Source organism: Armigeres subalbatus, chromosome 3 (genome assembly GCF_024139115.2).
Source record: "Armigeres subalbatus isolate Guangzhou_Male chromosome 3, GZ_Asu_2, whole genome shotgun sequence".
NCBI classification, from domain to species: Eukaryota; Metazoa; Arthropoda; class Insecta; order Diptera; family Culicidae; genus Armigeres; species Armigeres subalbatus.
In genome coordinates this window covers 1,074,777-1,099,100 of record NC_085141.1, presented here as the reverse complement: position 1 = coordinate 1,099,100, position 24,324 = coordinate 1,074,777, and the positions used below count along the sequence as shown (strand labels likewise).

General features: G+C 38.1%; 1 protein-coding gene across 1 annotated transcript; it reads right to left on the bottom strand.

The window, feature by feature from the left end:
• Positions 1–4,204: 4,204 nt before the first annotated feature.
• On the bottom strand, positions 4,205–23,689 carry LOC134221415 (cilia- and flagella-associated protein 157-like). Its single transcript, XM_062700606.1, is given in 4 exon segments — positions 4,205–4,646; positions 22,348–22,945; positions 23,135–23,470; positions 23,473–23,689. Coding segments are annotated over 4 exon segments (1,593 nt in total).
• Positions 23,690–24,324: the final 635 nt, after the last annotated feature.

The window sequence follows — 24,324 nt, the reverse complement described above, 5'->3', positions numbered from 1 at the left end:
GTACATTCCGTCACCATACCAGCTCATGTATATTGAATTGACTGCTTAGTATCCATCAGTATTTTTTTTTTATAAATAATCATAGAATTATTAAACAAATTAAGATAATTCACAGGCACACTGGTAAATGATATGTTTTTCTTTCATTATTTTTCGCAATTGGTTAACAATAGAAGTAAATAAAAAGGTTTAAAACATATTTAGGGGCCGTACACAAATTACGTAAGCACTTATAGGGGGAGGGGGGGTCTGTCAATATCTTACGCGCCGTATAAATAAAAAATCTTTTGTATGGAAAATATCTTACATGGGGGGAGGGGGGGTCGAAAACCCCAGAAAAAATGCTTACGTAATAAGTGTACGGCCCCTTATGGACTACATAAGAAATGTATTCCTACTTGTCTTATAAGCATCAGTTGATTGGGCATGCAAAAATGCAAAATAAAGCAATGGTTACGTAATCGAGTTTAGTAATCGGTATTTGGGCATTGACAAAAAATCATTGTTTCCAAATTATAACAATTAACATTTAATTTCGGTGGAATGTTGAAGAAGCTGGACAAAATATCCGAAAAACATCACTTATAGAATGATGATATTTTTTTTACTGAGGTCGAATAAAAATTGAGATGTAGAATTTAAAAGACGACATGAATTTCAGAAAAGATTGAGCTATTAAAATGAATTATATTTAACAACCGAGAGAATTTAAGTGATGTGATGCTTCTACATAATTGCAAGGAGCCCTCTTAAAAGATTCCAACGGATTTCTGTGATTTCTAATTTTATTTATCTGGTTTAAAAAATACTTAATGAAAATGTTATCTAAGTACATCACATTACAATAATCAGAATCGATATTTTGCATAATTTATAAAAATTAAACTATTTTCCCCCAAATACAGACAATACAGATTTTTTACGATTCCCAATACAGATTTACGAAAAAATCATCTGACAGCCCTGTACATAATGTAACTGGCATCCGACCATTATCTGTCAGTGTATTGCGCATGAGAAAAAAAAAGTTGAAACCCTTGAAAACAAAGACTGTTAACCATTGTTCCGGAAGATTTTTGGAAAGAAGCACAACGTATGTGCTAGTTCCGCAATTAATAAATTAAATTAATTATTAGTACACCATCTTCGACCATGTCGCACAGATTGCTTCCTTAATAGCTAAATTATTCTAATTCTCTAATCCTAGCAATAAACACATTTTTGGACAGAATAAAATCGAACTTGTTACAAACATCGTTAAAAGAACGCAAACACGAATCAAAACAATTATTGTAGCCAAAGTTTGTTCTGTGAAAAGGGATCACAAATAAAGGCGAGTTTCGCAATCTGCGTGAGGGAACATTCCAACGTACGAGCTCCAATAGCTCGAGAAAATCCAGATTCCCTGTCAGGAGGTCGAAGATAAACAATCTCTGCATTTTTAGGCGCCTGGCGGAAAGCGTTTCCAAGTCGATCAGCTTGCAACGACTTGGATAGCTCAGGAGGTTGAATGGATCGTTCCAAGGTAGCTGTCTTAAAGCAAGCCTAATGAAAGTTTTCTGAATTCTTTCGAGTGCCAGCGTATAGACCAGGTAACATGGAGACCAAACTGATGAAGCGTATTCTAAAATGCTCCGTACCAATGAGCAGAACAGTGTTTTTATACAGTAAACATCGCTGAAGCCGGCAGCATGACGACGGATGAATCCCAGCACAGTGTATGCCTTAGATGTTATGATGTTCGTTGAATCTCAACTTCGCATCGATGGTTACTCCTAAGTCACAAATAGAGCTGGCGCGTTTCAAGTCGTCCGGTCCAATGGAATAATGTTGCAGGATAGCGTTGGCGGAACGTGTGAAAGTTATGACCTTGCATTTTTTACTGTTTACGCGCATGCCGTTGTCGCCACACCAAACAAGCAAACGATTAATGTCGTCCTGATTAACAGCACAATCAGCACGAGACGCAATTACGCGGAAAAACTTCCATGTCGTCAGCATATGAAATCTTGCTTGATGAAATCACTAAACCGAGGTCGTTAACGTAGATGACAAATATTAGAGGACCGAGGAAGATATTGGAGCGCCTGCAGTTCACCGTCACAAAAGCCTTGCAACCAGATAGGTAAAAGTGCAGCCATTCTGTGATCCACGCTGGAAATCCTATGTGATTCAGTTTGTCGATAATAATATCATGGGGTACAGTGTCGAAAGCTTTTGCAAAATCGACATATATGGAATCAACTTGTCGCTTGGCTTCAAGCTCTCGAGATATGGTTGACACGTAACACATCAAATTTGTTGTTGTTGAGCGGTTTTTCATAAATCCATGCTGGCAGCTTCGGTGCAGCGGCTCTATACAATCTTGCGTGGATCAGCTTTTCAAAAACCTTGCTTAAACAGCAGAGGATGGATATTCCCTGATAGTTTGTGACGCAATTTCGGCTTCCAGATTTATGAATCGGTATTATGGACGCGGTTTTTCAAGCAAATGGAAACACTCTGTCTTGGAGCGAGCGGTTAAACACTGCAGCAATTGGGGTTGCTAACTTGGTGGCGCAATTCTTAAAAAATGCAGGAGGAAGATGGTCTGTTCCTGGACCTTTAGATGTGTCAAGATCATCCAGAGCTGTTCGAATCTCATCAGGAGAAAACTGAAAGCATGGTAAGCTGATGTTGTAGGAAGGTATTTGACCAAAACAATTTTGGCGACGGACAGAAGATGCTCTACAGAAAACACTTTCGAAGTAGGCAGCAAAAAGGTTAGCTGCTTCATTGCTTGTTCCTGAAGTAGTTCCATTAAATTTCACCAAACTGGGGATACCGTTGTCATTCTTCATCTTTTTGATGTAGTTCCAGAAACGGGAAGGATTCTCTTTCACAGAAGCTTGAACGATGTGGCCATAGTTTTCGTGGGCAGCAGAAAGAATTGCTTTATATTCCAGCTCGAAATCACGAAGTCTGTCCCTGTCAGAAACGTTCTTTGTTACGAAGTATCAACTACGCAGCTTGCGGAGATTGTTGCGAAGGTTACGTAGCTCAGGAGTCCACCAAGGTTGATTAAAATCAGACTTTGAGGCACGCTTCTTACGAGGAACGTGTGTGTTGATAACTTCAAAGAGAAGTTCGTAGAGGGCCGATAGCATTCCGTCCACTGTATCAGAACGCAGAGATGATGTCCAATCGATGTCGCCAAAAGTAGAATTAATCAGATCGAAGTTGCATGCCGAGTAGTCATATATAAAACAGTCTACGTCAACAGGTAATGCTGGCATGACATTCTCGTCAAGAAGTACGATGATTGGTTTATGGTGGATATCAATAGGCAGTAGCGGTTGGCTCAATTATATCAACGATCTCAGGTAGAGTTGTGAATATCAGATCGAGAAGTCTTCCATTTATGTTTACAACATGGTTAATTTGCCTCAAGCCATTGGTAAACATTGCTTCCGTGAAGTTCAGCTCAGTGTCAGTGGAAACGTGGGAAGGGACGTACCCGTTGATCTTCTTCTTCTTCTTCTTATTGGCATTACATCCCTACACTGGGACAGAGCCGCCTCGCAGCTTAGTGTTCATTAAGCACTTCCACAGTTATTAACTGCGAGGTTTCTACGCCAGGTTACCATTTTTGCATTCGTATATCATGAGGCTAGCACGATGATACTTTTATGCCCAGGGTAGTCGAGACAATTTCCAATCCGAAAATTGCCTAGACCGGCACCGGGAATCGAACCCAGCCACCCTCAGCATGGTCTTGCTTTGTAGCTGCGCGTTTTACCGCACGGCTAAGGAGGGCCCCTACCCGTTGATACCAACATCGAAATTCCAGCGCAAAGATGGAATGTTATAGTCACCAATAGATAGAACTATATCAGACTCAGAGGAATTGTCTGCTATGGAACGTACAGCATTCGCATGAGCAACGTTTAACTGCATACTAGAGTTTGGCGGAAGATACACAGCAATAACGAAAAGCGAACGAGGCTTCGACTTAATGTGGACTGCGATTTGTTCCAGTTCAACCGAGTTGGCTAACGATACACATTCACTTTTCAGTGAATTTCTGACTGCGACTTAAACGCCATCACCTCGTGAATGATGACTAGTTGAATCGTTGCGATCACAACGGAAAAAATTGTAATCAGAAGAAATTTCGGTACTTTTGATATCTGATCGTAGCTACGTTTCCGTAAAAACGAGCACGTCATAGTCTCAGCTGGATAACATCAAACGAAGCTGACTGATTTTTGTGCGCAACCCTCTCACGTTCTGGTAGTAAACAGATATCATGTGGTTTGAGGAATGCCGAGCGCTGGTAGGTGTAACTGGCAGAGGCGGTGAATCGTGGTGGGCTGGCTGGGACGATATACGGAGCGGCCTGAAGTTCACTAACCACACTACGGCTGGAATCACGTGAGATGTCAGGCAGTGAGCCTATCCTACTAGGAGTGTACTTGCCTGAAAATGGTTGCCGGAAGACCCTCTCTCCTGATTCATACACAGGATCGGGACGACTGTTGAACGTAGACTGGAACGGCTCGACTGTGATGAGCGGATAAGGGTCTTCCTCACGGCCAGCGGCAAGTGTACGTCCCGGTGTTCGATTGCGGGCTCCAACGGCTTGAGACTCTGCAGTCAATCTGCAGCTGGAATCAGGGGAGGCATCAGGAAGAGATCTGTTTGAGCTGAACAAGTACTTGCCTGAGGATGGTTGGCGGAAGACCCTCTCTCCTGAAGCCCATTTAACTATTTTATCCACTTAATATTTTACCACGGCAATTTCGATAGATTGTCAGACATAGATCGCAGGTCTTAGAAAATACATAAATACAACATAATAATTATAATAATATGTTAAATTTAAATAAGGATATACTGCCGCTAACCGCAAGTCAGACTTATCTGGATATGGGCGCCATATACAGATAAGTCTGACTTGCGATTAGCGGCAGTATAATCATGTGGTAAAAATTTGACTATTTTGGAATTAATTTTTAAATATTCTGATGGAGACTAGAAGTAGGTCTGGGTTAAGCGACGCGAGAATATCTGAAAAAGTCTAAGGGCCAATTTCTTCACCTTCGCTTAACTCTTAAGGGGTGCTTACCCATACGCTTAAACCGGGTTTAAGCACTAAGCGGAGGTGAAGAAATCGACCCTAAGTAGGCTGACCATACGTACCGTATTTAACGGGACAGTCCCGTTTTTTAGACCTTATTGTGCTGTACCGTCGTAATCTAAAAAAATCCCAATTTGTCCCGTTTTTTCATTGATTTTTCCAAACAGGTCCAAAATATTATTCAAACAAATATAATATCTTAAGCAGGAATCTTAAAAAAATACAAGAGAAGTGGACGAAACCCATCAAAAACGTTCTAGATGTTGTGTTATTAGTGTTGCTTTTAAATGAATGCTATCTCTGCCATTATGTATGTTGCATGGATCGATTTTTCTTAAGGGTTTTAACAATTAATGATAACAGGTAGGAAACGGAACGGAAGACTTTTCCATACAGTTTTATTTCAATGACTTTTTTCTGCTTATTCCACAGGCATTAAAATTTGGCCGATCAGTGGATAGAACAGAACCGGTAACTTGGTAATATTATGAAAATCAGGTCACGCATCAACGTCAATCAGGGACAAACATTCTAATTTCCAGATTAAGTTCATTTTCGATTTTTTTTTCTTAAAAAGTAATTCAATCTTTGTCAAATCTGCTTCACCACATATTTTTCAATCGTTTCATTCTTTCCGAATCCTTAAGAATCATTCAAAGCCTTTCTGAATAATTCTGAATATTTCGAAATCATCCACTGTGGAAAAAAACGATGACATCTAAAAACAGTTTACAAATCAGTTAAACTAAATCAAATTTAAGGCAGTTTTAAACCCGAAGGATCATTTGTTCGGATTTCGGTCCTCACTTCAAGGCCACCTGGAGTCCGAGTTGTAAACCTATTAATTAGCCAGGATTTGTTTTACTTTTCGCAACGAAATTGCATGAGTCCCGCCTTTTTGGAAGCACATGGGAACAACATCAATGCACAAGATTCCCGAGGTGTGAGGCTACTTTTAGCGTCATTTGAATTTATTTCAATGAAAAAGGATTGTAAATCTGTCCCAACCATATTCGAAGAATTAGAATTACATTTTAATTGCTTTTATTTTTATTTAATTTTTTTATAATTAGGCCGTTACAAATGTTTAATTAACTTTTTGTCCTACTGGACTCCGAAAGCTTAAGGGGGGGGGGATAATAAAAAATAAATATTAAAATAAAAAAAAATCAAAAAACTCCTCGGATTTGTTAAAGATTGTTTTGAAAATCCTCAAAATTATCCGAATTTTATTTTGTTGCCCCCTCAAAGTATTATTTTTTTGGCAAAAAATTCCGAGGGGGGGGGACAAAATGGATTTTAAATATTTGTATCGGCCTTATTATGTTATTTCCTTTTTGAGATTTTCGTTATTCTTAACCGCATATTTTCCCTAACTTATATTCATGAAAAGGGGTTTTAGCACGGAAAATCAATAATCTCACCCTCTTTTCGCATTTGTCTTTTGGCATTTTTTTTTTTCTTAAAATTATTTGTTCTCATCTATCTTGTGACCAGACCAGCTTTAGACAGGGTACTTTAATTATTTTTTGTTTATTTCAATTGTTCATAATTGGAAAACTTGTTGTTAATCAGTAATAAAATCCTTAAGGCGTGTTAAAGAGTGTGTTAAAATAAAATTTCAAAATTCCACAATTTTTAAAAAATATTTTGAAAAATGCGTAAATTTTGGTATCATTGTGTTTTTGTGTAGTTTAGTATTTTCCCACAATTAACTTAATACAATAGAAGGTTATGGTGGTGAATTATTCACTCTAAAAATTTTCTCTAACTTCTTAAATTTTGAAATTTCCACAGCTCTAGAATTCTGTCACAAGGTTTTTTGACATGTCCCGTTTTGCAAACGCGTTTGTCCCGTTTTTTTACCGAAATGATCTGGTCAGCCTAACCCTAAGTCTAAAAAAAAAGAAAAAAAATATCCAAGAGATAATGTCTTGTATTTAAAAAAAAAACATCCAGAAATTATATACATCCAACATGACATGATTTGCCTTGTCTGTGTCTTGCTACTGAGTAATCGCTTACAAAAAACTAAAATTTTATTGATATGAAAATTATTCAGAGCATTTTAGTGGAATACCTTCACTAGACGAGTTAGTGTTATTCCATTTAAATCCACCACTCAGATAAAATACTATTTTTGATTGTACATTAAGTGATTATGAACCTAATGGGTGCAAATGAACGTAAATAATGGGTCCAATACTTTGAACAGTCAGTGGTGTGACCAATGATAACATATCGATTGTGCACAGTTGAATTTGAATGAAATTATGATAATTGTTCCATTCGATTGATAATCATATTTATTACGAAAATCAATGAAACGTATAACAGAAGCATGGGACTGACGTGGATGGTCATGAACCAGAAGTTCGTGAATAGTGATAAACCGATTAACTATTTTTGATTCCACAGTTCAGATCCACCATGCGAAGCATCCAGTTGTTATAATTGTGCTTTGTAGAACAGACAGCAGCTTTTTCAGATGGGTGTTGAATAATTATGAGTATTGGAAATACAAAAGGATACCGATCATTAATTTATTATACTTTGATGAACGAATTTATGTTAATAGAAAATTGTTTGTTTTAAAGAGCTGATGAGATAAAATGAGTTTCTACTATCCTATTTAATTCCAAGGCTTGAAATATTGTCGATTCTTGGTTTATATATACATATTCAACCTCGTACACTCGACGCTATAAAAAATCGTTGTTTTGGACTGAAGTTCTACATGACCAGGAAAAACATCTATGATAATATTCGAAATAAACTGAAACACAAGAAAAATTATGAATATTTCAATGGTGAGACGCAGTATCTTATTTTTCCCCTAAAAACATAGGGGGACTGCTCCTGGATTTCATCTCATTGCTCCGATATTCATCTCATCAAAAACAAAGCAATGGCAACATGATTTGTTTCTTATTTTTTTAGCAGTGAGCACGCATGTTTACGATAAGAAGCGATGAAATTGGTGCTGTATTTCTTTGTTTCTCGATGAGATGAATATATCTAGACCAACATTTGAAAAGGGCGTAATAGCCAAAATTCATTCCTTCTGATTCTTCGTCCATGTATACGTAGACAAATAATCAGAAGGAATAAATTTTAGATAGAATAAAAAAAAAAGAATAAAAATTAGATATGTTCAGTGAAATGGAAATCGGAACATTTCCCCTATAACCAGTGTACACACGACAAAGGCAGAAATCACATTTCAATTTTATAAAATATTAGAAGCAGCAAATTAACAACATGCTAATTTTTCTTAGCGAAGAAAGTTTCTCCGCTGATTCCTAATGATGACCATGCGATAACTTATGATTCAGTCTTTAATTTTCATATTCATGCCACAACAACAGGTGCCCTGAATCATCTTGATGAGGTATGGCAGCTCCGTGACTACCGACCGTGGTGAAAGTTTGTGGTTCCGCAAACTGGAAAAGCAATTGCATCATCCTCGCTACCTTCTGAGAAGAACACTTTTCTCTTGATGGTAACACGCCTACATACCTGCTCGGCACTCCTGCTAGGCCAATGGTTAGATACTTCTCGCTTTACCTGTTGAGATAAATGGGCCACATTATTTTAATCAGGTTGAGGTTGACACTTCAGCTTTGTTTGATGATCCCACTTGAGCTAATATCAGCAGATGATGTTCGATAAAACCGTGACGATACATCAAGGGACGAAGGTCAATATTTTTGCGCAAACATATCAGCGGATGTAAATAAATAGCAAAGAATGGCTGCTCCAGCAACCAACATAATTTACTTTCATTAATTTATTTTCCCCAACATATCCCAAGGGCAGTGTTGCACGGAATATTATGAACTGCGACTCTCCTCGCTCTGCTTGTTTTGGGAATCAATAAGTTGTTTGCGTATATAAGGATCAATTTGCCTCGAGCGGAAAACCTTTTTCACAAATTAAGATAGGTAACCCATTTGGCTGTGGCTTCGTTCCGGTTGGAATATCCCTGAGACAAAAACAACGAGCCACATAAAATTATAATAAACTGGATGGAGTGCTGCATTTACTCTGGAGGCATACTGAGGTGGATCGTAGAATATAATTAATATTAAGGGCACCACTGCACTGCCGAAATCAGGCAAAGTGACTTATACGCCACCGAGCTAACAATGGTGGAGGAATGCGTAGCTTCAAGTATTGTGGCGTGAAATTGTGTTTCCGGTGTTATCAGATTTCAACCAAATAAATAACCGAATTTGTCTCCTCTTTTTGCTAACAAGAGTGCACGTGCTCCTTCATCCCAGCCAACAAATTGGTTCACATAACTAACTTTCAGTTCTGTTTAATGCACTCTTATACGATGCAATTTGATTGTATAAAATGCATAGATTCCTTCTATGTGAACAAAAGTGGAGGCCATATACGTACAAATCAGTGTTATGGCATAACAAGATATACGACGTATTCCGATTTCAATTTAATCAATATACAATCATGCTGGTTTTTATCAGAGATCGCATATGTTCAGTTATAAAGTTGCATAATTAGACTGTTACAACTTTAAATCTAGAATAGTAAAAAACAGTTCAAACATACATCATAATTTACATTACACATTATATTATCATAAAAAAAACATACGTGTTATTTTATTTGCAACAAAAATATTTCTTAGGTAGAAACATAATCATTATGTGACATGCTGTTAGTTAATTATTAGTTAATGTATATATTTATGTTATAAATTTAGCCTCCAGCTTCCAGTTTCGATCCTTTGACCTTCTAGTTCATAGTCCAGAAGCTACCTGGTTCCTCCATGTGTACGCAGTTGTTAAGCAATCATTTATACCTAATGATAATATTGCATCTGCGAATACAATCTGGAAAAGACATTCCATTACATCTTATACAACATTGTCGACAATGATTGCATTAACCAGTATATGCGATTTAATTGAACTCGTATATAATTTAATATTGACGTGTATAATATCATCATAATATTATCATCTCTAAGAGGAGAAATACAACGTTGTCAATATAACAAAATTGCCCTCAAAGTTTGTTTTCCCTAAAGTCGTGTTTATTGTATTTCTAAATTGTTCTATAGATCCCAGAGATGTTGTGAATTGATTGTTAAGAAAAACAAAATATGGAATAAAACGACTAATAGTACATACTATCTTCCTGGTTGCTAATTTTTAGAATTGAATTTCATGTTTCCAATAAGTACTAAATAATGGAATTTTTGCAAATCTGTTTCTATCCATTTAGTGAGTACTTAAAAAACAACACCAGGCTGTTTACTATGTCTAATGACAAATAACAGTAAGTATTCTATTAGGAATCAACCTTTGAAGGTTTAGTTATACATAGCTAGTACAGATGTACGGAAAAACAAAGTTCATGGAGAATGGGTGCGAAAAGGTTCCCTTAGAATTCTGACCAATAGTACAAAAATAACTGAATGATCATTTTCATGTAGTTCTATTTCACAGACATTGACTGGGTGATTACCGATTGTTTAATGTTGAGGAATGTATTTGTATATAACAACTACCGCTTTTGAAATTTGTCTTCTAATTGTATTTAATGATGATGACAAATGTGTTCTTTTTAATATTCTTGAAAAAGAATATTTTATTGAACATTCAAGGATCATCAGAGTTGTTGAATGTATATTTGAAATCATTATAACAGAGGACTTTACAATCAAATCTTAACGACATTGTAACTTCAGATGCACATATATGCAATTTTTCAAACATTTGCGATATATGATTCCGTTTTGAGTTTAAATTTACATATTTACAACTTATGACATAGATTGTAATTAGATTGTACATTTGCATCATATGTAACCTTTCTACAATTTTTCACAACTTCTGCTGGATCTATATATGATTACGATCTGATCTGTGAATATATATAATTTAATTTGTACATTCTTATACGATTGCTGGTTTGCTGGGATGATAGAAAATAAAAATCATTACCTACATTTAAAAACGACTATGTAGAATAAAAAAGATTATTTCATGGAAAAATTCTACTTTTCCATGAAAAAATTAATCATGTCGAGCAAAGAATCGAAACAGCAATCCAACATTGGTGCTGCAAATAAATTACAAACCATAGTATACCTATTTCGTATTTACAGTTTCTGATAAGACCTTTACAGCAGAACTTCTTCAAGTAATAAATTGACTGTCTAAGGTGTGAACACGCGATTCATGTTTTTCATCCATTATCTCATGTCGAACACACATTTCAACTAGGTACATACTTTGTTGAAATAGTGCAATTTAATCATACTAGTAGCTTGATTTACTCGTTGCCGTTCGTGACTGCAGACAGTTTCATCGTTCATCTCCGGGCGGGGGAGCACCATGTGATACATAGAAACTTTTGTGTTTTGATCTGAGGCTTGGCTGATCTTTCAACCGAATCAAATCAAAAAGCTTATGATATGCTCTGCGTGTCGAATGTCGAATGTTTATACATTCGAGTTAATTTTCGAAGTAGAACGACTGTTTCTGGATTGAAACCCATGTCTTGGATCTAACCCTACTCTAAAACAGAAGGTTGGAATGCAATTTGTTTCCTATCTTCTTTTTGTAGATTTGCTTCAGCTGCGTGTACACATTCTTATAAAACACACTTAAGGCATAACTCATAGATTGCCCATATTAATAAAGTACATTGGGGGAAGTGTAAAAGGGGGAAAATGTGGTTAAGGTGATTTCAGTAATAAAAGGACTCACAGTATACAGAATCAAGGTAGGCTCGTAATGAAAATGACTCGCTCTTAAACGACATCATAGAATATCACATGCTCCCCTGATAGAAATAATAATGTGCAACATAAATAATACAACTTTAAATTTTCATCATTAGACTGTCCATCGTTTATTTAGGGCATAGATTGATTTAGAATTGATGTCGTGGTCTGGTCGATTCATATAGTACGTTTATCCGTAGAATGGCGTTCATAAATTTGCTGGTAGTCTAAATCCATCTTCCTCCGTTGACACTAAAAAAAACTTGAAAGAAACAATGAAGTAAAAGGAAGAAAAGCAATTAATTAAAAGCTGTAATTCGTATAAATATAAAAAAGTTAGTCACTTGCATTCTAATTTTTGAATGGGCTTTCATGTGCTTCATCACTTTCACGCGTACTTGAATCGAGCCAACGTGAAGGAACTCAAAAATGCTTTGGAGTACCGGAGATATTCTGGGAATCTTATAATTTTCATATACTGATACATAAGCTAAATAGCCGCTGAATCAATCTGTCTTTTAGACCCCCAAATTTTTTAATTCAAGAATGATTTGGAGTACCGTGAATATTCTGGGAAAATTGTATTTTGTATATACTGGTGTAATGATGTCCCATGGGGCTTCACCAACTTGTGGACCTTCAATATCTGAACTCAAGAATTTTATGGAGTACCACATGAACTCTGAGAATGTTGTGATTTGTGTATACTGGTGTAATGATGTCCCATGTCAACTATCATACAAGCTCAGGACCGTATGAATCACTATGTTGGTGTTGGAGACCTCCAATATCTGAACTCAAGAATGGTTTGGAGTTTCGCGTGAACTCTAAGAATGTTGTGATTTGTGCATACTGGTGAAACGATGTCCCATGGGGTTGCTTTAACTATCACACAAGCTCAGGACCCTATGAACCACTTTGTTGGTATTGTAGACCTCCAAGATCTGAACTCAAGAATGGTATTACCTTAGAGTACCTTACCTAATACCAGTACCTTAGATATTCTGAGAATGTTGATTTTTTTATATACTGATGCAATAATGTGAACTAACACACAAGCTCGGAAACCTATGAATCATTCTGTTGGTCTTGCAGATATCCAATATCTGAACTCAATAATGATTTGGAGTACCGCAGGAACTCTCGAAATGTTGCGATTTGTATATACTTGTGTAATGATGTCCCATGGGGTTGCTCCATCTAATACTCAAGGTCAGGACCGTATGAATCACTCTATTGGTAATTAATTAATTGCATATTATTCGGCAACTCGGCCGTACGAAAACCATTTTTTTTGTTAAATATCTTGGCTGTGCATATGCTCAGCACATGTTTCGAAATGGACAAATTGATATGAAATTTGCGAAAAAGAATCCACGTGTCTTGGAGGGACTTGAACCCTCAACCTCCTACTCTCTAGATAGGCGTGATAACCCCTACACAACAAGACCACTTAAAGGTCACGTTTGCGGAAAAGCCATCAGAATCCGAGTACCAACCTCCACCGCGGTTAGCTATCTTGGTGGTCTTGTTGTGTAGGGGTTATCACGCCAATTTCATATCAATTTGTCCATTTCGAAACATGTGCTGTGCATATGCACAGCCAAGATATTTAAAAAAAAAAAATGGTTTTCGTACGACCGAGTTGCCGAATAATATGCAATTAATTGTAATCAAGTGTCGGTCTTTCACCGTCATTAGTCGTCTGAGTACACGCGACCGCTTACGTAAGGCAATCAAACTCATCAAATGCTTTAGCAAAGCAAGCCTTTGGCACAGCAGAGTGCGATTGATTTGCATTCTATACCATCCCGCCCAACCAGTTGTTGGGGGGCATGGAGTGCGATCCTCTCGTTTAATAAACAATGTGCACTCGCTTGACTGTGGATATACAACAGTAAAGCACATGTGGAGATTGGACAAATCAAGCATCCGAAAGATATTCAATTTGCAAAAAAGAGAGCTAACCGCGGTGGAGGTTGGTACTCGGATTCTGATGGCTTTTCCGCAAACGTGGCCTTTAAGTGGTCTTGTTGTGTAGGGGTTATCTCGCCTATCTAGAGAGTAGGAGGTGGAGGGTTTGAGTCCCTCCAAGACACGTGAATTCTTTTTCGCAAATTTCATATCAATTTGTCCATTTCGAAACATGCGCTGTGCATATGCACAGTCAAGATATTTAACAAAAAACGTAATAAAGGTTTTTTGAAAAGTCGTGAAAAAAAGGATTTCAAAAAGTGCTTGGGCAATACTCCACACCTCAACCAAAGACGCTTCATAGCCCTTCATCACAAATAAACAATAACTAAACCTAGATGCTTATTTGTAATTGTCGTTGTTTGTTGGGAAACTGCATATATGACATTTTTGGCCATGATTGAGATTTTCATATATTTATTCTGAATCCTTGTCCAAAAATACGTATTATGGCAAAAAATACGTTCGGAAATGTTTGAAGATTTTTTTGTTTGTTTGAGAAACTAAAACTACATATATACACACACTTTGAAGAGCAATTATGAAGTACTATTTGCAGTTTCCAAACTGGAAGTGCCCCAGGATGTTGAGTTTTGCCAAAAACTATTGATCGAAAAAATCAAAAGATTCGGTGCTAATTCGTTAAAAACAGTTTTTTGTCGTTTTCTTGGAATTGTGTAAAATGGACATGGGCAGTTTCTCAAACAAATGATTCAACTTTTTAACGACTTCTCCAGTGCCGTAAGATATATTCTACTTGGGCAAATGATGACCTTGGGCCTCACCGAGTCATCTCATCTCTCCGCTGTGAAATAAACACCAGATGGCTTGAACTGGACCCGATTCATCTCTCTCCCAGCTTTTAGGATTATTCGTTATGAAAATGCTAATATCATCTTCCAAACTTGGATGTACATGTTCATGATAGCATTAGAGGCGAAAGTATAGAATTGATAGTTCCGTTAGGATACGGCAGGCATGAAGAATGTTTTTATAGAAGTCGATTTGAAAGCGAGCGGAGGGCAATATTTGTGATGGCACATATCACACGACCTTCCTTCTGCCAAGCTCCCTTCATACGGGAGCTTGGCAGAAGGAAAAGATGATATAAGCATTTCCATATCATTGTAAATCGTTTAACTTCACGTAGAAGTAACACACACGAAATCATTAATTTAGTATTATTCGTTAGAAAAGCAGTTTATATTTCATAGTACTCTAATTTTTAGCCTCAATCAACTAGTTTGTTTATCATATCAATTTATGTAAAAATATGTTTTGTAGGTTTTACCAATTATTTTTAGGGAAGATTCATTAATTACGTAACGCAAAATTTGGCCATTTTCGATCCCCCCTTCCCCGCTACGTCTAACTTTTTGTATGAAGCATCTGAAATTTTTTTGTGGATCGTCAGACTTCATTTTTCTGGATACTTATCTTTGAGTTATTTAATTTACCCGTACATCTTTTTTCAACAACGGAGCATATAATGCCTTATAACTTTTCCTTGTCAATGTCGGCTGCCATAGGACTCAAGCACAAAATAAACGACTTACCGTTTGTCTCCTGAAACAACATTTTATTTCTTATTGCATCAATACATCAATTTTATCCAGCGCACCTTATTCGTGGCTAAAGTAATGAACTTTGTTAACATTTAAAAATCACTCTAATAAAGTATTAGGTGGTCGAGGAATTCGTCTACGTCGGATCCTTGCTAACGGCTGACAACAACGTTAGTCGTGAAATACGAAGGCGCATCATCTGTGGAAGTCGGGCCTACTGCGGGCTCCAGAAGAAACTGCGGTCGAAAAAGATTCGCCACCGCACCAAATGTGTCATGTACAAGACGCTTATAAGACCGGTTGTCCTCTACGGACATGAAACATGGACAATGCTTGAGGAGGACTTGCAAACACTCGGAGTATTCGAGAGACGGGTGCTTAGGACCATCTTTGGCGGTATGCAAGAAGACGGTGTGTGGCGGCGAAGAATGAACCATGAGCTCGCCCAACTCTACGGTGAACCCAGTATCCAGAAGGTAGCTAAAGCCGGAAGGGTACGATGGGCAGGACATGTTGCAAGAATGCCGGACAGCAACCCTGCAAAGATGGTGTTCGCTTCCGATCCAGCAGGTACGAGACGGCGTGGAGCGCAGCGAGCGAGATGGGCAGACCAGGTGCAAAACGACTTGGCGAGCGTGGGGCGTATCCGAGGATGGAGAGATGCGGCCTCGAACCGTGTATTGTGGCGTCAAATTGTTGATTCAGTGTTATCTGTTTAGATGTAAACTAAATAAATGAAATGAAAGTATTAAAAAAAATATATTCGTGGCTAGGATCGCCAATTTGATATTGCTAACACAACTTATTTTCTAGCTTAGTGAGGGAGTGAGTGCTAGTAATGGACCCCTTAATAACTAAAATTTACTGCAGTCCCTCCGCTAGAGCGAGCCTCTTAACAAATTGTAGTTCTGCTGCACCAGATGACAAGCAACAGGTACCAGCATCGTGTTTCGTACATAAAACTAGCCAAAACATCTATTTTTACCAACAAAGAAAGCATTTTAAAATGATGTAGCAAGCATGCCTATTATGGCCACCCCCGGGTTCATAATACGCAACATCGAGTTTGTTTATATACGTATTATGGTCCTCCCATTTTATTCACACAGAATCGTAGCGTGGACTCCCAGCGCCCTTGGCGAAACCTTTATTGGGCGCCCCTTACTTTCTTGCATGTTCAAAACAAAGATCTTTTTTCTGCGTTGTGGACTTAGTGAGCTTTTACGTCATTAATTCCTTAAGCCTCTTTAATCTGCTTAGTGCATTATTCCAATAGATAGGGAGTAAGGTTTAGTAAAAGACCAGAACGTTTTTAGAAATCTATTTTCTAAGATTTTTACGATTTCAATGACGCTAATAAAAAGACTAGATCCATTATTGCGTGGATCCATGCCAAAATAAAAATCGTTAATTTTTTGTCGTGAATTAACGCACTTGCAGCGGATCTAGCCAACCAAATCCAACTGACGGTCGATGTCTGGGTTTGCTATCGCACCCTGTCGTATCAGTAAGAACTCTACTTTGGAGTGGATTAAGGGACCTTCGGAATCGCTATTAGACCTATTGCTGAACTCTAACTTAGAGTTGCTTGGTCGGTGGTTTGAAAGAACTACTGACCTTTCAATAAAACTCAGCTTTGAGGTGAATTGGTATTAATAGTGATTGGACAAATTCGTATCAAGAAAAAACTAACTCTGGACCTATTGGATCAAGATATATAACTTTCTGGAATGGCTCTATCGGTTTGGTTTGGTTTGGTGGCACTGGTTGATTTTGGTGGACCAGTAAATTTCAACTTTGAATTTGGTCAGTTACCATCAATGAGCTTGAGCTTGAGCTTGATTGACTGTTCGTAGTTGCTACTCCATTATGACCAGATCAGCTGTTATTGCACAGGGAACCAACAGATGCTTGCTTGGGACTAGCACACATCTTCAATGTACAAGTATGGGTGATCTTATTTGCTAGGTCATACTGGTGCCTGCCACATCAGAATGCAAGTCAATGTAGGGAAGGGGAGGAAATGATGATGCAATCACTCGCCCACTACAAGCCGAATATACCTCTGCACTTGCCACGAGTTTATGCGGAATTTGTTGGAATGGGTTAGGTTCGAGAGACAGAGGTCCGTCTTGGTTAACGAGCTGCCAATGTGATGGATAGGAGAATGCAACTGATGGAATTCCTAATTGGATGGTAGGAAACGAGCTTTTTAGTTCATTTCCAATTCTAGCATGTTACTGCTAGAATATTCAAGTTGAAGGTATAGGAATAGAAATGGAAACGGTATGGAAGTCCATTTTCCAGCTCTAGCGATTGCTAGAACATGAGAAATATAGAGAAAGATACAAAGTTGAAGAATGTAACGGACCTGGGATTGAACCCACGACCTCCTGCGTATGAGGCAGAAGCAGTAGCCATATGACTACCAAGCCCGCTAATTTGGTCAGTTACCATCATTACTGAAATTCCTAGATTCCGATTCTCGTATTCATCATACCGTTAGGTGAGTGCCGTCATTTCAAATACTCTTCCATGTTTAAAGTTTTTCTAGTTTATACAGATCCAAGAGATCCGTTTTTTACTCTGTGTTTCTCCTCTAGCATATTTAAATCCTTATCTAGAGCTCCTTCCCCAGAAGTTTATTCCATGTATCCAATGGCCTTTTCTGTCTTTCTATTTAACTTCCTTTTATGTCAGATAAATGATGAATAAGACAGACAGGCGATGATACATAACTCCCAAAGGGGAACATACTTTCTGTGCCGACGTTGTGATACTTGTATCAGTTATTAACGGAAAAGGGCCTTCCGGAAATTATTCAAACGGTTGATTACGGATGTAGTCCTTGATGGAAATCGTTTGAAAAGCTTTAAACTGAATCACTTAGAACCAGCGAATTTGATAATATTTTTTCATCATTTCCAAAAGTGAAAATCTGTATTTCGGCGCCCCTGGCGGGGACCAATCCGGCCAACCTCACGCTACGGCGCTGGATTTACATGTTCCATTCCCACATGTTCCTTATGCCAATAATGGACCCCCCCTCTTGTGTGCTAGTAATGGACCCTTTAGCATATTTACATTTACAAATTAGTTAATATAACTAAATTTCTGCTTTCCTGTTCATAACAAATGTATGCAACTACTGTCCTGTTATTATAAATTCAGTAGAAAACCGAATTATAGCCGCTATTGAAATTGGATTTTTCTCACAATCCATACGTTAAACCTAATTTCGGAAGTAGTGCGCTGTATAGCACATCACCAAATGAAAACAGCGCACCATTTCCGAAGTTAGGATTAACGTACGAATTGTGAGAAAAATCCAACTTCGTTAGCGGCTATTAATACGGATTTGCACTGAATTGATAATACATGAAGAAACTTCACCCGACGGAAATTTGCAGAAAATAGATGATTCCAGCGTTTAATTTAGGATTTTGTTCAGGGGGTCCATTATATGCACGCTTCGGTGTTGAACTTAGTCTGTAGATTAAAAAAACACCTTAATAAAGATTGAAAAAAAAAACATTATATGCACGGGGTCCATTACTAGCACTCACTATGTTGACATGTTATCTTTATTTGTTGTTATGTTACCTTTATTTACACTGTTATTCTAGAATACCACACGTATAAGAAATACAGGTAAATAGATTCCATTATACACATTCATTTGTATTCATAACAAGGTTCGCCGTTGAATGCACTTCGTTGCGAACAAATCGGTTAAGGACAAGTGCTTAAAAATATGTGATTGTTTGGTACGTGTTTTACGCACACACGTATATACAAACACGCACACACAGACATCATTTCAATTAGCCAATTAGTTTATAACACTGTAGGTCCCACTCCTCCTATAAAACGGTCATCTTTGGGCGAACATATAGGCTTTACGTACACCTAGTGTTTGAGAAGGAAAAAACAGCACTTTCCTAGCTATCCCAAGAATTTCTTGGGCACCTTTCGTTAATCCAATCATTCCAATAAAATCATTGATCAAACGATACTCAAAGCAATTACCGTTTTGATTTTAATTATATGTCACCAAACATCACAACTGAAAGTCAATGTAACTTGGGCTTTCCACACACCCCATTTCACTGGAGTAAGTGGCAAAACAAATCCAAATTCTTAAATCTATTTTCATAAATTGCAAGTGACCCAAATGGTGTGAATTTACGAACATTTGGTTCAAAATTGACCGTTTTTAATGATTTAGCTGATTTTAAACTTATTCAAACATATTTTTTAATTAAATAATAAATATAAAAATTCAATAAACTATAGATTTTTCCTTTTTATTTTCCCCCAGTGTACCTTATTGAATTTCTTGCATTTCAAGAGAATTGTTTTTCAAGGACATGCAACCCTTTGTTCTTTAATAACAAAACAATGCAACAATGAAATCCATAAAGTTTTTCGCTGCACTTGAGCAACAATTTCATATTACACCGAGCTCGATTAAGATTCCAAAATTTGAATATCCAATCACGCTTGATAGAATTTAAAATGAAACTTCTTCTGACAAAGTTTCCAGGATCCGTTGTAAATGCTACCCACCCACGCCATTTCTCACTCACTGTTTTGTACTTTGCAATAAAAACGCATGCATTTTTGTTCGCCGGAAGCAGTTTGTAAGCATTTGTTGATTAAATTTCCTGTGCATCCGGCACGGAAACCCCGAAACAAAGATTCGCTGCTGCTTCGCACCTCGCCCGACTACAGAGGAACTTGTTGCCACCCCATTTCGACCGGGTGTCCTCGGATTGTCTTTGCTGCAGCGCACTAAGCTGATGCATATCCCGGCTAATTCCACTCGACGTTTATCTTCATCTGGGCGATGAAGGCGAATGTGTACCAGCGAACAAGACGACGACGACATAAGGAAAACGGGTTAAAACATACAAATGCAGCAAGCCCGGTGCAGCTTTTGACAATGTCATTAAATACTAGGAAAGCAAGGAACGATGTTGCACTTAGCTTGAATCTTGTTAAGAGAATCTCGGATTGCTATAGCGGTTGGTGATGGTTACTTGGTTGCCTTTCTTGTATTTGTGAATTAAATTTATTCAATATCGGTCTCCTTCTTTTTCAACATTAAATTAGATGTGTTTTTGTGAATGTCGGAGGAAAGGAATAATACCAAGGTGCAATTTCGACATGCTTCAAAGTTGTCCACTTCCAGGAATTTTGAATGCATAATCCGTTTCCATAATTGTTTTTCATGTGGAAATACGTGTTTGTGAAGGTGAAATGATGTGAGGAATGAGAAGTAAGAAATGGGGACATAACATACAAAACAACAACAAAGGAAGTTACCAATATTGTCCTTGGAGGACTCCAGAGGATAAAAAATATTATGTTCAATTTTATCTGCAGCAAATATGAAGCGATTTTCTCATGTTAGCTTTGCGAGCAAAAGCCGGATTGCTAATCCGGAGATGGCGAGTGTAGTTCTTGATCCAGTCTAGGATGTTTTCGGGTTGGAAACATCGTCGGCTTTCTGAGATTATTGTATCAGTTGCACTTGTGCCACAAGATACACATTCGTGCAATTTGGGCTTACGCACCCCAATGACGTACTATACGGTATTCAAACAAAACATAAAATGCAAACAAAACATAAAAAAAATCTATGTAGTTAATTGATAATAATTGTTATTGTTTTAAGTGAGTCGCATCGCATCGCACGTCGTATCCCACGTCGCAACATTTCGTCTAGCATGAAGTGGTTTCAAGTTTATAAGCATGCATCGGTTCTCGTTCTTGGTGAATAATAAGAATCGTGCCAATTGAGGAATCGAAGAGCAAAGCGGACGAACTTGCGCTGAATTGATTCAATTCATTGAGTATCATTTCGATAGTAGGTATGCTGCCCAGACTGCTGGAGAATATTCTAACATAGGATAGCAAAAAATATCTCTGATTTTTTTTAGCAAAGTGAAAGATAAACCCTAATTATTATGAGGCTTTGGACACAACCTACGATATATGAGCGGGTTGTAGGACAAAAGGTCGAAGGACAAAAGGTTGAAGGTCATTAGGTCGAAAGGACAAAAGGTCGAAACAAAAAAACTGCGTCAAAAGGTCGAAGGAAAAAAGGTCGAAAGGGGGAAAGGTGCTTCGATTTTTTTTCTCCCTTTTAAAAATCACTGTAATAAAGTATTTAAAAAAAATCTCCCTTTTACCTTCTATTTTTTTCCTTCTTTATTTTTCCTCCCTCGTTCTTCCTTCTTAATTCACATGTTTCCTTCCTTCCGTTATCCTTGCTTCTTTATTATTTCTTGCTTTTTTCTTCCTTCTTCCTTCTTTTCCCTTCTTTTTTCATACTCTCTTCCTTCTTTGTTCTTTTTTCTTTTTTTCTTCTTGTTTCCTGTTTCTTTTCTTTTTTTGGTTTCTGGGTTTATTTCTTTTTTCTGTTTTCTTTCTTCCTTTTTTCCTTCTTTTTTCCTTCTTTCTTCCTTCCTTCTTCTGTCTTTCTTCCTTCTTTCTACCTTCTTTCTTTCTTATTTCTTGTTTCCTGTTTTTATTCCTTCTTTCTTACTTCCGTCTTTCTTCCTTCTTTCTTCCATCTTTCATTTTTTCTTCCTTTTTTCTTCTTCCTTCTTTTTTTCCTTCTTTTTTCCTTATTCCTTCTTTGTTCTTTATTTCCTCTATCGATCTTTCTTCCTTCCCTGTTACTTGCTTCTTCTTTCTATCTTTGTTTTGGTTTCCTTGTGTCTTCTTCCTTCTTTTTTCCGTCTTTATTCCTTTTTTCTTCCTTTCCTCCTTCTTTTTTTTTCCTCCCTTCTTTCTTCTTCCTTCCTTTTTTCTTACTACTTTGTTCTTTATTTCCTCTATTTTTCTTTCTTCCCTGTTGCTTTCTTCTTCTTTTTATCTTTGTTTTTGTTTCCTTGTGTCTTCTCGTCTTCTTCTCGGACTCCATTGATCGAGCTTCCGATGCATGCCCATTTCCTTCCTCCCCAGCCGAGCGCTGTTCATCTTCCACCTCTTTACCTTCTCGTTTGATCTTCTCCTCGCTCACCTTCGGCTCCTCTTCACCTCCTTCTTCCGCTTCCTCTTCACCTGCCTCCTCAAATGTCTCTTCCGATCCCTTGAACACCAACTGTGAACCACTGACCACATCGAGGATCAAGTCACTTCCGGAACCAATATGCAGACTGACACTTTCCTGATCCATGCACGATGCCATTGAGGTGGCATCCGAGCTTATCAAAGGTGAGTCTGGCAGATAGCAAATATTATAGATTAACTATAATATTTGCATATTTGCAATCTATAATATTTGCAGATAGGAAAACTGTGTTTTCGCAATTATCGTGTCCATTGTTTCCCGTGGTATGAAGCCAAGATCACCCTGTTCGTAACCTTCCGCACCTTCTGGAATAGTCACGACGGAGACTGTCACCAAAGGTTTCAACTCCAGTTCTGTCAACGTGTTCAGAAGATCTGCTATCAAGCGCTTGCGTTTTATTTCCGGATATGGAAGATCATCTTCCAGTTCGTCCTCTTTGAAAGTTCAACGAACACGTAATGGACCGGATGATATTTACTCAGGAAACGATTGGAGAAACAATATGCTGACTTGAAAGCTTAAAATGACGAACTTCGTAATCAAGCAGAAATTGATCTGGTGGAGAAACAACGTCTAATGATTGTTATTCTCTTACGTGAGTCGCGTCGCGTCGCATCGCTCGTCGCGTTTACTCTGGCGGGCACCTAATATAACCTTGCGTTCCATTTCATACAGAGTTGTATTGTTCCTCTTATTTTGCTCTTTCAATTCTGTATCTTGGGCATCAAGTTTAGCCATCAATTCATCACGCAGCATACGGAACTCTTCCATGGAATTCAGTTTGCCAGTTAGAAGCTTTATTTCGGAGGTCAATTGTTCATGCATTGCCTTATATTTTGCGTCCAAACTAACAATCTTTTTCTGGCACTCTTCATTCTCCTGATCCCGAACTTTGGATAACTCGCTCAGTTTATCTTCCAATTCGATGATAACGGCCAGTTTTTCCTGAAGCGTTCGATTCAAAAAAGTTCTGCCCGATCTTCTTCGATTTGCTTCAGCTTATTCTCCAGTTCTTCGTTTCGCTCCTCAATTTTGACATTGTGAGCTCGCAAACGAGCCAAATTTTGGTTCAAATCATTAATAGTTATCTCGAAGAACTGACGGTCCACTGCACTAAGTCCATCCACCGGTTCTATGTCCGGAACTGCGTTTTTGGCTTTCTTGGCCTTCTTTTCCTTGAGAGGCATGTTGTGCAAATCAAAAAATATGAACGTTCTTATTTTCTCTGGCGGCAACAAACTAAAGGCGATGACATACTGATGCGTCGAGAATATCAGCAAGAGAAATTCTTTTGTCTTGGACGCGTTCACGCACGCACACGCGTGAGTATATCTTCGGCCTAACGAACACCAGGGTTGCTTTGCATTTCGCACGAAAGGAAATCCACGAAAGAATCCGTTGGCATGCATCTATTGATTAAATTTTCTCCCTGTCTTAGCAAGCGTCTGTTCACTTCTATTATGTACCAGAAGTTCCATGGAATGTGTTTACTGACATGTGGTGAAAATCCGATAAATTTTCAATAGGATTCCAGTTCGAGACAGCAGCACGTACGGACGTGTTTTTTGCTCGCGCATTTTTTCCAAGTGTTTTTTCTCGTTCGTTCGCTGTTTACGTTTTCGCTTCGTCGTGTTGGCGTTATTTTCTCCTGGACCCGTTATGGGAGACTCGGTGGCCGATTCGGTCGCTGGAAAAGTGCCTAAGCGCACTGCAATTGGAGGCGCGGGTAACCCCTCCAAGCAGCTTTTGCAGAGCAACGTGTTCCCGCCGTTGCCGCTTGATGACGCCGGCAATCCGCCGAAAAAGAGGAAGAAGCAGCAAT